The sequence below is a fragment of the Eretmochelys imbricata genome, chromosome 1 (genome assembly GCF_965152235.1).
Source record: "Eretmochelys imbricata isolate rEreImb1 chromosome 1, rEreImb1.hap1, whole genome shotgun sequence".
NCBI classification, from domain to species: domain Eukaryota; kingdom Metazoa; phylum Chordata; order Testudines; family Cheloniidae; genus Eretmochelys; species Eretmochelys imbricata.
In genome coordinates, this window is record NC_135572.1 from 117,930,540 (window position 1) to 117,948,343 (window position 17,804).

At 42.8% G+C, this 17,804-nt stretch overlaps 1 protein-coding gene across 1 annotated transcript in view; it reads right to left on the reverse strand.

The window, feature by feature from the left end:
* Positions 1-702: 702 nt before the first annotated feature.
* Positions 703-17,804, reverse strand: part of SLC9A4 (solute carrier family 9 member A4) — a 53,396-nt gene continuing 36,294 nt past the window's right edge. Inside the window, exons 9-12 of the mRNA XM_077807094.1 lie at positions 7,945-8,041; positions 5,279-5,410; positions 4,322-4,409; positions 703-1,079 (exon numbers count right to left, since the gene is read on the reverse strand). Of these exons, the coding sequence (XP_077663220.1) occupies positions 703-1,079; positions 4,322-4,409; positions 5,279-5,410; positions 7,945-8,041 (694 nt within the window). The remainder of the gene's footprint in view (positions 1,080-4,321; positions 4,410-5,278; positions 5,411-7,944; positions 8,042-17,804) is intronic.

The window sequence follows — 17,804 nt, forward strand, 5'->3', positions numbered from 1 at the left end:
CAAGATCCATTCTTCTGTTAATAATTGTGCCAATGCCTCTGTAATATTAAGGAAGATTAATACTTTCTGTGCATATAATGGAAAAATATAAATAGGACTTAAGTTTCATCAAATCTTTGTATGCATTTAACATAGATGATATGCTTCATTCTAAACTTCTGAATACTCTTTTGAATTGTGAACAGAAAGAAGAAGTGTTTTTTTCCCCAGTGGTGCTTGCCAAATTTTATGGATCAGATCAGAACATATGTGTATGTGTGTATATATATATAACATATACACACACACACACACACACACACACACCCTCATCCAGAAAAGAATGTCACCATTTGCTTAACTTTAAGCATGTGAGGGAGCTTGTGAGGGATTACTCATGAGCTCAATTTAAGCACATGCTTAAGTGCTTTGCTGGATCATAGCCATAGGACAGAATATAGAATTATGAGATACTATAAATATTCACACACATTTCACTGATGGTAAGTTAAGTTAACGTACACCTCTCTTCCAGCAGATACTGTAGACATTTACTATTGTGCCATTCAGTGGCTTCAGGCAAACAACCTTCAATCTGAGTGTTCAAGTACTGATTCTACGCAGAACTTCTAAAAACCTTCACACTGTGCTTAGAACTGGCATCAGAATTAGTTCAAAGGTCCCAAGATAAACATTGTAATTATGGTTCATATAAGAATTTTGCTATTTTCTCCAGAATGGGGGGTTTGGGGCTTTGTGGAAATGTCTTACATTTCTTTTCTCTGCTGCCCATTTAACTGATGGCCTTGATGCGGCGACTGCTCCTTCCTCCTCTTCTGATTCATATCCCTGTATTTGTTCTTCAAACACTGCGTCAAACTGGGGCTTTGGCATTAAAGCCGATCTTCTTATTCTAGCTGTGTGATCCTGCTTGCTTGGGGTTCCCCTCTGATCTGCAAAATCTGACAGTTTCTCTCTTCTACCTAACCGCTCCATCAGAACCATCTCCTGTTGACGAGGGTTTGCTCCAAGTGAGCCTGCTCGGAGCTGTGGACTGAACATGATGGAGACCATTGAATCAGAATCACTGCTGTAATCACCTGGACATTAACACAAAAGGGATTGGTATTATTAGAAAAAAAAAGAGAGTATTTTATTAAGAACTATTAAAAGAAAATACTTAATATAATAGAGTATTATTCTGAGGTCATAGATGTTACACTGGAGCTGTAGTGCTTGGGGTAATTACTGTAAAATAATGTACATGTTATTATGAGGGACAATTAAAATAACCTATATTTCTTAAGTAGTGGAGAGACAATGGATTTTTGGCAAATAGTGCATCCTGTATTGGGCTTTGTTCTACCCTTAAACCTTAATAAATGAGCGTACTCTGCTCCATGTTAATAGCTCTCAATGCTGCTATGGTCATATTATCCCATGCAGGAAACTCATTCTTGTAAGTTTTAATGTTCTGCAAGTTATTCAAGCAGATAACCAAACCCATAATTCTGAAGCATTACAAAAAACAAAACCTAGACCTGAATGTGATTGATGAAAGGTTTCCAACTGGAACATTACAGGTCACCTGCAATTAGCAAGACCAAAATAACCAGTTGCACCTGAAGGTTTGGCTTCAGGGCTCTTTGATTAACCTGGGTGTGTCAGAGGAAGAGACTTCTCTGAAGTCAAAGTTCCGTAACCGTATTAGAAACACACCCTTTGGCACCCAAGGCACTTCCATGGTCTCTGGTGCAAAACTTTTGCCTACAACAAGGTGAACTAGCCCTCTTGTCCTATTTATTTAACTAAGAAAATCTTTGCTCTTTCATTAATTACAGACCGTCTGAAGGTGTAAAATAAATTAGCCACACTATTACATAATTACTCATAAAAAATACAGGAACCTTCAAATAAGCAAAAATACATGAAGGGTTATAAAACAGATTATATCCTATTGCAATTAAACACACACATAGTTGTCTCAGAGAAAATGGACAATATGAAGAAAAAAATTTAAACTCTGAAAGAGGACTGGACATAATAAGGTGGCTTATATCTATATCTAGCCAGATGGGGTAATCGGTGCTACAAAGTGTCAGACATATTGGTCATAGAAATATTTACTTGTGTGAAACAGGAGAAAAATGACCACTATTTTGAAATTTGGTTAATTTGTGTTACCATGCTGTTTTGGATACTCAAGCAACCAAAGCCCCAGATCCTCACATGTATTTAGATGCCTAGTCCCATGGGCTCTGTCAAAGTGACTAATTTTCTTTGCATCTCACTGTGTTCTGCTGAAGTTTGTTTTGCCTTCCCTGATTATTACCAGTGGGTAGCACAAGCTTCTGATTATTGTAAACTCCCTGCATAGATTCACTGATGTATCTTTAAAACTATATGCCCTGAGCTAGATTCTCAGCCCAGCCTCAGCTGCTTTGCACCATTCCTGGGGTATGTTCCAAATTCTCCAATGAAATAATAGGAGATTTGCTAATGGCAGCAATAAGGAAAGGTTAGGCCCTAAGAAAGGGATTGCAATAGATCTTCATATCATAGACTGTTGTGCTGAAATATTTAACAGCTTTTTAACAGAGCTAATATCCCTTGACCCAGTGGTGAGCTGGAGCCGGTTCATGCAAACCGGTTGTTAAATTTTGAAGCCGGTTTAGAACCGGTTTAGACTTCGGCGGTGGGTCCCTCACTCGCTCCGGATCTTTGGCAGTCCTTCAGTGCCGCTGAAGACTCAGAGCAACTGAAGGACGTGCCACCGAAGTGCCGCCGAAGACCCGGAGCGACTGAAGGAACCGGTTCTTCAGCTTTTGGCAGCTCATCACTGCCTTGACCCATAAATCCTGTTAGTTACCACCTGTTTTATAGCTGTAGTTCAGAAATCTCTTTGGAAATAAATAACTTTGAAGGTTTTGGCTGGGATCTTATCAAGGGCTCCTTACTGTGTTATGCACCCAATGTATGCACAACCTGAAGTGGGTAGTTTGCTTACACGGATCACAAACACTTTCTTTTGTTTCAATAGGAAAAAAGAAATGGAACAGAGTAAATCATTTTGCACATGCAGGAAACAAGCAACATTTGGCTTTTCACTATTTTTCCTACAAAGGTGGTTTAAAAAATAGTGTCATTCACTGCCAGATTTTTAATTTTGGCAAAACTGAATAGCCGTTTTCAACAAAATTGTGTTTCAGGAGTCCATATGTAAACAAAAAGCAGAAAGGTGTCTAGTGGCGCATGATCTAACAGGTAGGATAATGGACAGAGAGTTAATAGACCTAGGTTCCATGCCTAGCTCCAACACTGGCCGGCTGTGTGACCTTGACAAGTCACATCACTGCTCTTGACCTCTGTTTCTCCTCCCACCCAGTGTCTGTCTTGTCTACTTAAATTGTAAGCTGTTCAGAGTAGAACTGCATCTTACTCTGTGTATGTAGAATACATGCTACAAGAGGGTCTGATCTGCTACTGTCATACCAAGAAGAAGAAGAAAAATGTATATCACAGTGGAGATGAGGGAAGAGACAAGAGACACTTTGGGGCAGATTGTGTCTGAACCCCCAGGTGTCTTCCTGGCTCTTGAGGCAACTACAATGGACTCTGGGAAATATAAGTGGAGCCAAAAGACATTCTAGTTTTCCATCATTTAGGGAAAACAGGGAACGGTGCCCTCTACATTTCTGAAGGTTGGATCCTCTGGCCTGGAGGGCTGTAGATGTTGGTAACTTGATGTAAGCAAGAAAACTGTTTAGGCAAAAATTGTAACTTGCTAAAATTCAGTTTTAGTCACTAGAAAGTGTGTTATGTTTTGTTTGTCACCTCACCTGTCTCTTTCTCCTGCTTAGTATTATTTAACTCTTTGTTGCTTATTAATAAACTTATTCTTAGTTTTATTATAAACCATCTCAGTGCTGTTATATTGAAGCAAAGAGTGAACCAGCAGGCTAGTCCCATAAGAGGGAACTTGAGAACTGGGATTCAGTGATTGTTACCTTGCAAGGCAAGGATCAGACTAGCAGAATCTTGAGGAGTTTGCTGGATAGACTGGTGTAGCAGGAACCTGACCGACAATCTAAACTCCAGCAAAGTTCGCCCTGGCTGAGGCGAAGGGGTAACACAGTGGCTTATTGGTTCTGGGTGTCCTGAGCAGATGACCACAGTTGGTGCCATGTAAACACCATGGAGAGACAGATAGGTGAAGGCGATGTGACTCATTTAAAGAAACTTTGGATTATTAGGGGATATTGTTGTAAAATTCATGGAACAAATTCTCTGTTTTCCACTGTATCCTTTTGGAGAGGTGTGCAGAGTAAAGCGTGTTTGTTACCTGCAGAAGCATCATGCCTTGCTTTTCGTCTCGCTGTATGATGAGTACCATACGGTAAAGTGAAGAAACGCAAATTTTGGGTGCTAGCCTGTGAACAAAGACAGAAAAGCATACAGTATATTTAATTGTGCCAGCCTGGATTCAGAAGCAGAACCAGTTCAGCATGCAGGACATTCCAAGCTGTGCCTTTCCACTGTTTAAACTATATGGGCCAAATTCAGTCTGAGATAAATGGGGCAAATTCCCAAGGAAGACTCTGGATTTAATTCAATGAAAAGGCAGTATAACAATAGAGGCACTGTTCTGGCATTCAATGATGGGCCAAACCAATGTAATTTACACACCAAGGGACTGGAAATCTGGGTTGTTACAAGAATAGCAACTAGCAGCAGGATGGAAATAAAGGGTAGTGGTTATTTGGGCTTTGCTGCATTTTGTGCTACACCTACACAGATGTGCTACAACAGTGTGAAACCAGTGTAAGTGGATTTACACTTACACCTTCCACACCCTCAGAACCTGATTCTGAATCCATTTACACTGGGTTTACACCAGTGCAAACAGGATCAAAATCTGACCCTTGGGGTATGATCCAAAGCCAGCTGAAGTCAATGGAAAGACTCCCATTGACTTAAAAGGGCTTTGCCTTAGACCCAAGGCATGTGTTTCATTTGTTTTGTACCCACAGTGAATGGCAAAGTTAGTGCAAGTTACAGTGCTTTACCTCTTACAACCAATTACACTGTGTTCTGACTAGCATACAGGTGACATGTCACTGACATTATTGTTGAATATAGCCCGTTGTTTCCAAGTGCTTTCCTCTTCTGATGCTCTGTGGGAAATATTCATTCCAATTATTGCAAAAGTAAGTTAAAATTGGCTGGGTTTTGTACGTCCAGAGGCAGGCAGGTATCTTTATGCCCTGATCACACAAATTGTAGCTTGCATAACAATTACCGGTTTCCCCCAAGAAAAGCTGTTTCCTTTCCTCACACTCTGCCTCAGGCTGTTCTGGCGCCGGATGAGAATTTCTTTGGCTTGTTTCTCGCTTGTTTCTGTTGGCAGGTTGTGTCTGTTATACGACAGGGTCTGAAATAGAAAATACATGTATTTGACTCTCTTCCCTATGCACACTTGCCGCATTGGCTCAAGCAGCGCAGTCCAGTCAAGCATGCGACTGGGAGCAAGGAACTTCTCTTGTGTCCTGTTCCTGGCTCCGCCACAGACTTGCTGTGAAATCTTGCACAACTTCTCTGGGACAGATCCTGGCCTTCAGTATGGCCCCCTTGTAGCACTCCAGTCCCTCCCTACCTGTGCAGTGGTGAATTCCCTGGTGGTGAACAGCCAGCAAAGCACAGCTCTACATGATCCTTACCCACATGTCACATCCTACAGAGCTGTGGCTGGGCCCAGGAGGAAAGGATTGCATAAACTGGAGGACCCTTAGGAATTAAGGAAGTCCAAAGATGGGGACCTTTGCTTCCCACTCCGTTCCTGTACCAGATAGATCTCAGTCAGAACCAAGGACTGACCCCTCTGTTTCTTAGGCCTGGTCTACACTAGAAAGGCAGCACATCCTGGCATTTTGTGTCCTACCGACAAAAGTTTCCATTTAGCCAGCAGCGATTCCCCATCTCTGAGCAGCATACATCCTCTGCCAGATTAGTTCTATCCGTGCAATTCAAGGGTGGATTCTACCACACTGGTAGAAGCTATAATGCCACAATACCTTCAGCAGTGTCTGGTAAAAGTTTAGTCACTGGGCCTGATTCTCTATTATCTTGGGTAACCATTTACACCTATCCAAAGTGAGTGTAGGGTGGATGTTAAACTCTTTGGGCCTAATTCTCAGCTACACCGAAGCTGCTTTACACCACGCTGACATTGTAAAAGAGCCTTAAAGTGGGCATTCGTTTAATGTATACTCACTTTAAGGCTCTTTAACACTGCCAGAGTGGTATAAAGTGGCTTTAGTGTAAATGAGAATCAGGCCCTTCCATTTTAACTTGACAGAAATTTACAATCACTGTGCACTGGTGAATATGGCTGCAAATGGTGCAAGGCTGTAGAGAATCAGGCCCTCAACCTGTGAAATGAGAGTAAAAGTTATCTACCTCATAGGGGTGTCGTGAGGGAAAATTCACTGATTTTTGTACAGCAATTTGAAGATTTAGGACCTGATCTCAATCCCATTTATACTGGATTCACACTGATGCAATTCCAGTGACATTCCAGAGCATAGTTAGGCCCTCAGAGTTCAAGATAAGTGGGTAGTAGTGTTATTAAAATCCTTCATTTCCAAAAGAAGATACGGTTTCAAATACCACATAGCATGCTATAGTGCAGCGCTAGTAGATCTTAAGGTAACTGATTTTGCAGACACAGGGTTCACCTCAGTAATGTATAGGACAGATGCATATGGAACTTGCTAGTAAGATAAGAAATACCTTTCATGAGGACAATTGGCTACAATTCAGACAATTTTAAAGAAGACTGTAACGTGAACAATGACCTGTTATAAAATGATTATTCTTCATACGTTACTTTAGTCAGAACCGTTGATCAACATAATTTCAGGGTTACCCAAGCGTACCTGCTAGCACACTTTGCCATAGGAGAGCACGGCGGTGCTCAGCATTATGCTTGGTTGGTTCGTGATGCATTGGACTGGGTTACACTGATGCTGCACCTTTGACCAGCGTCACACTGTATTTTTCACAGGATACCAAAGTCACGTCCATTTTTTTCAAAATAAATCCTTGCTGAGGCCCAGCTCACAGAAAAGCTTACAAGACAAGGCTCTGGGTGGGAGGGAGTTCTTCCCCTATCATCCTATCTTGAGGGATCTTTGTCTCCCACGCAGAACAAGCCATGAGACCTACCTCCCAAATCTGGCAAATCTACGTAGGTCCTGTGCCTCCACAACAGTGCTGGCCCCTAATGGCCCTGCTGCTCCTTCACGGGGCAGGGCCATTGAGATTAGAATAATATCAGTTTTAAACCTACTCTGCAGATAGTTTGCTTTAAAATATATATATATATAACGGCTGCACATGTTCAGGTAAATACCATGACTCCTAAATTCCATATCAGCTCCACCTCCTCAGTTGCCATGAAAATACTCGACAGGTCTGCTGTTGCAGTCACAGGTCACAGCTTGTGTGCGACTGGTGAGAGAGAGGGCTTGGAAAGTTAAACTAGATAAACTAGGTGTTGGGCAATATCAGAAAGGAGAACATTCCTGAGTCACCGAGATCTTTACAGATAGGGAAGCCTGACCTCTAGAGCTAGTTTCTGGATTTTCTTGTCCTGTTACATTGTAGATCAGACATCAGGGTGAAAAGCTAGAAGGCGAACTCCCTTTTACATTTTGGTACTGTGAGATCTGAGCGCAATGGGCCAGATCCTCAGCTGATGTAAATCAGAGCTCCTCCATTGAAATCCAATTGACACCAGCTGAGGATCTGGCTCAGTATTTCCCATTAACACAGTTTCACGGTTCAGCTGAGAAGAACAATACTATCTTTGCAGCTACCATTGGTTGTTGCTATCATGGCGAGGAGGGTACACATGATCTTTTGATCTACAAGTACAGAGCTTTGTTACAAGAGTTGCTTACACACCCTTTGTCGTACTTGATACAGACTGTGTGTCAGCATATCCCGCATGGACTCCACCTCTTCAGAGGAAAGCTTATGCATTGTTTGATTTCTATAGCTTCTGTAAATAGAAGGAAAAGGAAAACATTATAGTAATTTGTACAAATCACACAGGAATTATCTTTCCTATAAAATTATTTATTTTCATATGTTATTATTTCTAGAGCACTGCAGGTGGGAATGGCAATTTTGTAGCCAATGATACTAAGGAATCAATGAAAGCTAAAAAAAGAGAAAACTTCCTAGTTTGTTTTGTTTTTTAAATTTTTGCACTTTGCATCATCTTTTGAAGAAAGAACATAAGAATGACCATACTGGGTAAGACCAAAGGTCCATCTAGCCCAGTATCCTGTCTGCTGACAGTGGCCAATGCCAGTGCCCCAGAGGGAATGAACAGAACAGGTGATCCATCCCCTGTTGTCCCGGCAAACAGAGGCTAGGGACGCCATCCCTGCCCATCCTGGCTAATAGCCATTGATGGACCTATCCTCCATGAACTTATCTAGTTCTTTTTTGAACCCTGTTATAGTCTTGGCCTTCACAACATCCTCTGGCAAGGAGTTCCACAGACTGACTTGTGCATTCTGTGAAAAAATACTTCCTTTTGTTTGTTTTAAATTTGCTGCCTAGTAATTTCATTTGGTGGCCCCTAGTTCTTGTGTTATGAAAAGGAGTAAATAACACTTCCTTATTTACTTTCTCCACACCAGTCATGATTTTATAAATCCCTATCATATCCCCCCTTAGTCTCCTCTTTTCCAAGCTGAAAAGTCCCAGTCTTATCTCTCCTCATATGGCAGCCGTTCCATACCCCTAATAATTTTTGTTGCCCTTTTCTGAACCTTTTCCAATTCCAATATATCTTTGAGATGGGGTGACCACATCTGCACACAGTATTCAAGATGTGGGCGTACCATGGATTTATATAGAGGCAATATGATATTTTCATATATATCTTATTACCCATCCCTTTCTTAATGATGCCCAACATTCTGTTTCCTTTTTGACTCCCACTGTATACTGAGTGGGTGTTTTCAGAAAACTATCCTCAATGACTCCAAGAGCTCTTTCTTGAGTGGAAACAGCTAAGTTAGACCCCATCATTTTATATGTATAGTTGGGGTTATGTTATCCAAATGAGCATTACTTTGCATTATCAACATTGAATTTCATCTGCCATTTTGTTGCCCAGTCACCCAGTTTTGAGCGATCCTTTTGTAGCTCTTCACAGTCTTTCTGGGACTTAACTATCTTGAGTAGTTTTGTATCCTCTGCAAATTTTGCAACCTCACTGTTTACCCCTTTTTCCAGATCATTTATGAATATGTTGAATAGGACTGGGCCCCTACAACCCCTGGGGAACACCACTATTTACCTCTCTCCATTCTGAAAACTAACCATTTATTCCTACCCCTTTGTTTCCTATCTTTTAGCCAGTTATCAATCCATAAGAGGACCTTCCCTGTTATCCCATGATAGCTTACCTTGCTTAAGAGCCTTTGGTGAGGGACTTTGTCAAAGGTTTTCTGAAAATCTAAGTACCCTATATCCACTGGATCCTTGTCCACATGTTTGTTGACCCCCTCAAAGAACTCTAGTAGATTGGTGAGGCATGATTTCCCCTTTACAAAAACCATGTTGACTCTTCCCCAACAAATTATGTTCATCTATGTGTCTGATAGTTTTGTTCTTTACTATAGTTTCAAGCAGTTTGCCCAGTTGAAAACTAAAACATCTATTAACACATTGTGAAGATACAATAAGCTGCCATTCAGTTTACGATAGAAGCCAACCTTTTCTTTTTTTACGAATTAACAGGGAAAGTCACCTTCCACACAGTAGGGTCTTGGAGGAAAGTGTTAAATCAGTGATTGAGGGGTGGTGTGGGATGTGGGCAAAAGAGGGTCCATATTTTTAAGGGACCTTTTGGACAGAGTTTCTTTTATACCTTTTTCTTTCTTTGCTCACCACAAACATCTTCCAGTCTCTGAGACCTTGACGTTGTACTGGCTTTAACAACTTTCTGCCAGTGCAAATGGGAAGGGAGCATCATACTCTTAATCCAAAGGAAACCAAGAGATAAAAAGGACAGTCCCATAGAATTGGAGAAAGTTCAGGATTTGTCAAGGGGAATGTCACAGCCCAGAAAACTTGGCTGGCAGGTCTAGAGAATTTATACAGTTATCTTATAACGGGGCACAGTCATCATGACAAATCCCAATGGGATCCTTGCAGAGAGAGATCGGGATCCTCTCTCCTTGCAGACAGAGCACAACCCAGATTGATCTCTGGCTAGGTGCTAAAGGTGATCAGGCTGATTTTCAGTTTATGTTCATCACTGACAATCTTATAGCGCCACCAAAGTTTTTGATACCCATGTGATTGTGGCTGAGTATCAGCATTCCTTGATATGCACCCATTGGGATTGTTAGTCTTCCATTCCAATAATACATCCCTACCAAGAAAGCTGCCAAAACCAAACCAGTGCTGATAGAGGTGGTTGCTGGGTTCAGCTATGAATATCCTCATTTCTGATCTTGTCCTACCATTTGATATGGAGCAACTGACAAATACGACAAAAATCAAAACCATCAATCCTGTGTTCTTGTGCTCATGTTTCACTTCTGTACAACAGAGCTAGTATAACTGATTCTATAGATCTGCAGCTTCATCGTAAGCTGGATGTCATGATGGATACAGTGATCTCACTCAACTGAAGCTGAAAGAACATGCCTAAGGCAATAACTCTTCCATTTTTATGAATTAGCGTAAAAATTGTTTACAGTCATTTGTAACTACCTGTCCTTCTTGCGAAAGAAACGATGGAAGCTGGTTGATCTGAAATGTTAACTGGATTTGCCAGGTCAACCTCTGTGAGAGCTTAGTCATATATCAAAGAGGAGAATGGAAAAAGGGATAAAGGGGCATGACCATCACGGGTGAACCATAGTCAAAGTTCACTTCATTGTTCCCACTTGTTTTCTTTTTCTTCACTTCCTTTTATATTTATTTGTCCCTCTTTTCCCTCATATTAAGTGATGTAATTGTGGTAAATGGCTTGATTAAAGGAGGGTTTCCTTTAATTACATTCTGAAAGGATTATGCATTCAGTTTCCCTTACATTAGGGAAAGAATACAGCCTTTAATATCAAAAAGAAGCTGTGTCTAGAATAAACTAAAAATTGTTATATGATTCATGACTTGGGCCAGAGCACTGATGTTCAGATATGGATTAGTTTAGGCTAGGGCTTGGGGTTCAGGTTCAATGCAGAATCCAGGCCAAGGTATGGTGGCCAGGGCTGGCCTTACCATGAGGCAAACTGAGGCAGCCGCCTCAGGTGCCAGACTAGGGTGGGGGTGGGGGAGCGCCACTAGGACCCAGAGTGTAGAAAATTGTGTCTGCTGCTGGTGCATATGTATTCTCTCTGCTCTAGATGCACAGAGATGGTGGAGTGCTGTGCTGGAGGAAGGAGGGCACAAGAGACAGAACAGGCAGGCAGGAGAAAAGGTGAGAGGGAATAACAGAAAGCAGCAGGAGCTGCAGGGAGAAAGAGAGAGGAGGAGGAGCCTCTTATGTACCTCTCTAGCACCCCCAGGAGCCTGGACTGATTTACACCAGCTTCTAAGGGAGCTTCCTGTTTCCTGCTGCTTCCCTGAACCCACTTGAGGAGAAAAGGCAGTCAACTGAAGTAGTAGGAGCCAGTTAGGCCCTTAAGATGCTGATATCTTCCCTCACTCAGGCCCTGCTACCAGCCTGCTTATTTGTCCCCTTCAATTGAGTGTTGAGAGCCACTATAGCTGGCAGGGAACAGCAGTCATGAGTGAAAGAAGAAAATGCCCCTATGGGACAGCATTCAGAAAAAGAAAGAAAGCAAAGGAAGCTTTTCTATCTAAACAGAAACGAGCTCTCCTGAGATACATAGACACAAATGTTCACGGTGAGCCTTCCGGCCCGAGTGAGGATCTGAGTGGTGATCTTCCAGTTAGTCAGGGTGCAGGTGACCTGGCAGCTACTGCAGCATCCATCTCTCCATCTCAAATGGAGGTAACCCTGCACATTCCTGAAGAAAAGTGAAGATCAGAGAAGAGAGTGTGGTGGAGGTGCAAGAAACAGCTGCTACTGAGTTTAATTCCTTAAGTCTAGATGATCCAGGACTTTGGACCCACTTGAGCAGTAGCCTGAGGGCCTTCCTTATACTGCATGGGCCACAGCAAGTGAAAAACTTCATGTTCTCCAAAGACAATGAAAATAGAGGTTTCCATCCAACACATTACTGGCGTGAAATCCCCAATGGTGACAAAGTGGAGAGGCCATGGCTTATGTACTCAAAAACCCAGAATGCTGCATACTGTTTTTGTTGCAAACTCTTCCAGTCTAATGTTCCAGCCACATTGGGTTCTACAGGAACAAAAGGACTGGAAAAATCTGGCTAGAAGTCTGGCATGCCATGAGAAGGCAGCAAATCACCAGAGAGCATTCCAGAGCTGGAAAGAGCTTGAGATGAGACTAAGGTTAAAGGCCACCATAGATGATCAGCATCAAGAGAAGATTGCATCAGAGTCTCTTTACTGGCAAAACTGGAAAAGGCTCATTGCCATTGTGAGAATGCTTGCTACCCCAAACCTAGCACTGCGTGGTACTTCAGATCAGCTGTATGTGCCAAACAATGGAAACTTCCTTAAAATTGTGGAGCTGATGGCTGAGTTTGATGCTGTACTCCAGGAGTATCTAAGAAGAGTCACCACCCAAGAAATGTACACACACCACTACCTTGGAAAAACAATTCAAAATGCAGTTACTGGCAACCAAAGTCAAACAGAAGATTGTGGCAGATCTGAAGTCAGCAAGATATTACTCTGTTATTCTGGGCTGTACACCTGACATCAGCCATACGGAACAAATGACTTTAATGGTGCATTTTGTAACAGCAACAGAACCTAGTGAAAATGTTCCTGCAACAGTGACTATCAGAGAGCATTTTCTAAAGTTTATGGACTTTGATGATACTACAGGAGCTGATATGACAAATGTGCTTCTTAAAAAGCTGGAAGATACAGGAATTGCGGTAGCTAACATGAGAGGTCAGGGCTATGATAATGGTGCCAACATGAGAGGAAAGAACAGAGGCGTGCAGACATGGATCCGAAAGTTAAATCCTCGAGCTTTTTTTGTCCCATGCAGTTCTCATTCATTGAACTTGGTGGTCAGTAATCCAGCATCAGCTTCTAGTGAGGCTGCTGAATTACTTAATGTAATTCAAAGCATCTATGTATTTTTCTCTGCATCAACTCATCAATGACAAATTTTGAAGCAACATCTGGGACCATCCTCTCTGACACTGAAACCACTGAATGCCACACGATGGGAAAGTCGAGTGGAGGTGATAAAGCCTATCAAACACCAAATTGGGAAGATAGATGATGCCATAGTTGCCATGATGGAGGATAATGCTACAACAGGAACTGTTCATGGGAGAAGGAAATGGAATCACCAGAAACATACATAACTTCAAATTTCTGTGTGGCCAGCATGTCCTGCAGTGGCTCCTGGGGGTGGGGTGGAACAGGCGGCTCAGCCGTACACTGCCCTCACCTGCCGGTACCACCCTTGCAGTTCCCATTGGTCGTGGTTCCCTGTTCCCGGCAAATGGGAGCTGCGGGGGGCGGTGCCTGCGGGCGGTGGTGCCTGCGGGCAAGGGAAGCCCTCTGCCCCCTCCCCCAGGGGCTGCAGGGATGGGATGCTGGCTGCTTCTGGGAGCACAGGGCCAGGGCAGGCAGGGAGCCTGCCTTTGCTCTGCTGCACCATGCGGGTGGCAATCCTACAGGCCAGATTAAAAGCCCTAACAGGCTGGATCCAGCCTGCGGGCCATAGTTTGCCTTCCCCTGATTTAAGGCCTGATGTTCCATCTACATCTGCATGCAGCGGAGAGCCAGATTAGGTTGATCTGGAGTCGGGAAAGTAGCAGGATGAAGTGATTTCTACATGATACCATTCTTCTCAATACTTTCCCCAATCCTTTTCCCAATTCTGTGATATAAAAGCCCTCTGCAGATGCACCACAGGCTTCTGGTTCCATAGGTCTAGGGAGGGCGGGCCTGGACAAAAAGGGGGCAGAGAAGCAGCTACTCTTTGTGGAATCAGCCATGAGGCGATTGTACTGTATAAGACTTCAGTTGTCAAACTATGTTTCATGGACCATTGGTGATGTGAGGACCACTTGTCAGTGGTCTGCAGAGAGTTTAAAAGCAGCACTTCAAAAAAAACATTAGCAATTTAAATGGTCACTGGATGAAGCCACAAGTCACTGGCCCATCTCCCCAATTCAGAGCTCTAATGTGTGCATTTTTAAGGCTCTAGACAAGGGGCTAGGCTAAATGTGTCTTATTCATTTATTAAACTAGACTATTTAAATGGTTACTTTTTTTAAAATGTGGCTTTTTCTATAAATGTTGCATTATTTTTATGGCTGACTTTTTCCTTTTCTAACTTGCCATTTTTTACCTGTGATATACTTTTGATCACTACAGACAGACAACAGTTGATCTCAACAACTGGCCATTTCCTAGAGATGAGCCACTTTGGATTTCTAACACATTTGAATTTTGGCAGTTTTCAGATTCAAATGCCTGAACCCAAATCTATCCCTATGGCTTTAGATTCAGGTTGGATGCAAAACCAGATAAGGCCTAGTTTCTGGTTGTGCTTTGAGGAAGGTGGGAATTTTGCAGTTGCAACGAATGGTGGCAATTTTGTGAAATTAGCTGTAATTGACCATCAGGGCCAGTCCACAACACTTTGGCACCTGAGACGGGAAACTCAAATGACGCCCTCATCCCCCATCGCTTGGGCCAAAACTTTGAAAGTTCTCAATTCTGCTTTCTTCCTGTTCTACTCTTCTCATGGTACTGCTCTGCTACCTACCCCAATAAAGGAGAACTAATAACTTAAAATGCCTTATTCAAAAATTTGAAGTAACATTTAACTTTCAAATGCCTGAACAGCAAATGTAAATTTAATTGTCTGCATAGTAAACATTGGCATTTTTATCTGTTTGAATAATCAAAGTACTGCTTTCTGTGCCTTCTTGGCTGCAAAGATTTGAACTGCTTCCTGAAGGTCCACAGTCTGGGCCAGCTCACGCTCTGTTGGTTGCAAGGCCGACCAGCCTCTCCTGTGTCATTGTGGAGCGTAGATGTGTTTTTATTAACTTCAGCTTGGAGAAACTGTTCTCCACTGGCAACTGTTACAGGAAGCGTTAGAAGTATGCACAGAGCAACAAAAGCTTTTGGAAAGTGGGTGGTCATCTTATTTGTGCGCATATGTTCCAGAACAGCCTTTGGAGATGATCCTGCTGAAATGTAACTTGAAAGGGCTTTCAGTTCATCACCTAAATCACTTGCATCAATATCGCGCATGTCATTGTGTCAACACCGTCTCTAGTGCCCTGCATAATGGTGTAGGTCTTCAGGTATAGTGAGGAGTTTTGGAATATCATAGAACATCCCAAATATACTGCTGTGCTCCTTGAGCTGCATGAAACGTTCTTCACCTGACTGTATTGCACAGTCTAGCACCTGGTTAAAGAATTCAACTTTCAATTGTTGTTTGGGGTCTCTTATGGGATTATCCCGTGCCTCGTAATCAAAATGTCTTCTTCGGTGACTCTTGTATTCTTGAATGGGTAGGAAAATAGCTTCAGTGTGAAGTTCCTCTGCCAACTTCTGTGCACTCTTCAGAACATTTTGAAATCCCTCATCTGACCGGTAAGCCTGTAGGCATGACTTTACTTTGTCCAGTTGTTCCATTGCTCCAGATATATCAAGGTCAACACCTTGGAGTCTCTTGCTTACATCATTTATTTCAAACAGTATGTCATGCCACAACACTAAGCCACACAGAAATTTGAAGTTATGTATGTTTCTGGTGATTCCATTTCCTTCTCCCATGAACAGTTCCTGTTGTAGGCCATCATGGCAACTATGGCATCATCTATCTTCCCAATTTGGTGTTTGATAGGCTTTGTCGCCTCCACTCGACTTTCCCATTGTGTGGAACTCAGTGGTTTCAGTGTCAGAGAGGATGTTCCCAGATGTTGCTTCAAAATTTGTCATAGATGAATTGATGCAGAGAAAAATACATAGATGCTTTGAATTACATTAAGTAATTCAGCAACCTCACTAGAAGCTGATGCTGGATCACTGACCACCAAGTTCAATGAGCAGCGCGGGGCCAGGGCAGGCAGCCTTCCTTAGCCCCGCTGTGTGCCGCTGCCACCCTGGAGCCACTTGAGGTAAGCGGCGCCAGGCCGAAGCCTGCACCCCGCCCCCAGCCCTGAGTCCCCTAACCCCCTGCCTTGAGCCCCCGCCAAACCCTCCTGCACCCCAACCCCCTGCCCATAGCCCCTTCCTGCACACCACACCCCCTCCTGCACCCCAACCCCGTGCCACAGCCCTACATTCATGGCCCTGCATGCAATTTCCCCACCCAGATGTGGCCCTCGGGCCAAAAAGTTTGCCCATCCCTGCTTTAAATCATATCAGTGCTTGTTATCGTTTCGCTCTTTAGGTGACTCAAATAAAATACCCTCAGTTTCAGCTGAACTGAATTAGCAACAGAACAAACATGAAGATTATCTATATTGTTCTAAAGCACAAATAAAAAGCATTCGCTTTGCATGGGATTAGCCATTAATCTGCCATGCTGATAACCTGCTTTCAGATAAAACAAGTTTGACTTGTTACCACTCCCATAAAATCATCTTTATTACCATTCTTTCTCTGATGCTTATTGAAACTTCCTGCATTTTACTTGCAGAGCCCAGTCCAGTTGTTTTATTTGCAAAAACATTCTGAGATCATATCATTTTGGGTGCATAGCAATTGGCTATAACTCTCCGTTGGCCAAAAAAAAAAAAAAAAAAAAAAATCTATCTATTCTGATCACGAATGTACCCAAAATACTGTCCATATTTGTTCTAAAAAAATAGAGCTGGTTAAAAAATAAAAGCCAAATTCCCCATCCAATTTTTTCCCCATTTTTTATTACATTTTGAACTTTCTGTACTCTCCATCCAGTTCTACTAAGAAGAAAGTAGCATCCTAGTGGGATAGCGCTTGTATAATAGTGTTACTGGCAATGAAAACACTCAGTCTCATTCTGAGCCTGCTTACACCAACGTACATCAAGAAAAACTCCCCTGATGTCCAAAGACTGAGCTCAGAAATAAGCCCATCTTGTCTTTTTTATATAATTATATTTAAAGTATATTGTCTAAAATTCAGCCAGAAATGTGGTATCTACAGCATCTGCTTGGATGTGCTTTGCCTTTTGAAATTCCTATTTCTAATGCTTATGTTCTCTAAGCCAGTATAACTAAGTGCTATATATTATCTCAAATATAGATGCTTTGTTTTACAGTCAATGGGCAAATACTTAATGCATAGTCCACCTGTAGGAATCCCACTGACACGAATGGAAGTTCTGAGCCTGAAGCGAATCCAGAAGGCTCAACTGAGATCTGCCCTGATTACCAGAGAGATTTCTTCCCCTCGTCTCTAAAGCGTGAAAACCCCAGATAGCAATGATATGCCCGTGCAACTGATCAAAAGGGCTGATGAGAATGATCCCAGCACCCTCCTGCATCCCAAATCTCTCATCCCCAGCCCTACCCCAAAGCCCGCACCCCCAGCTGGAACCTGCGCCCCTTCCCGCACTCGTGCCCCAGCCCTGATCCCCCTCCCGCCTTCCAAACCCCTCTCTCCCAGACCAGAGCCCCCTCCTACACCCCAAACTCCTCATGCCCATTCCAGAGCCCGCACCCCCA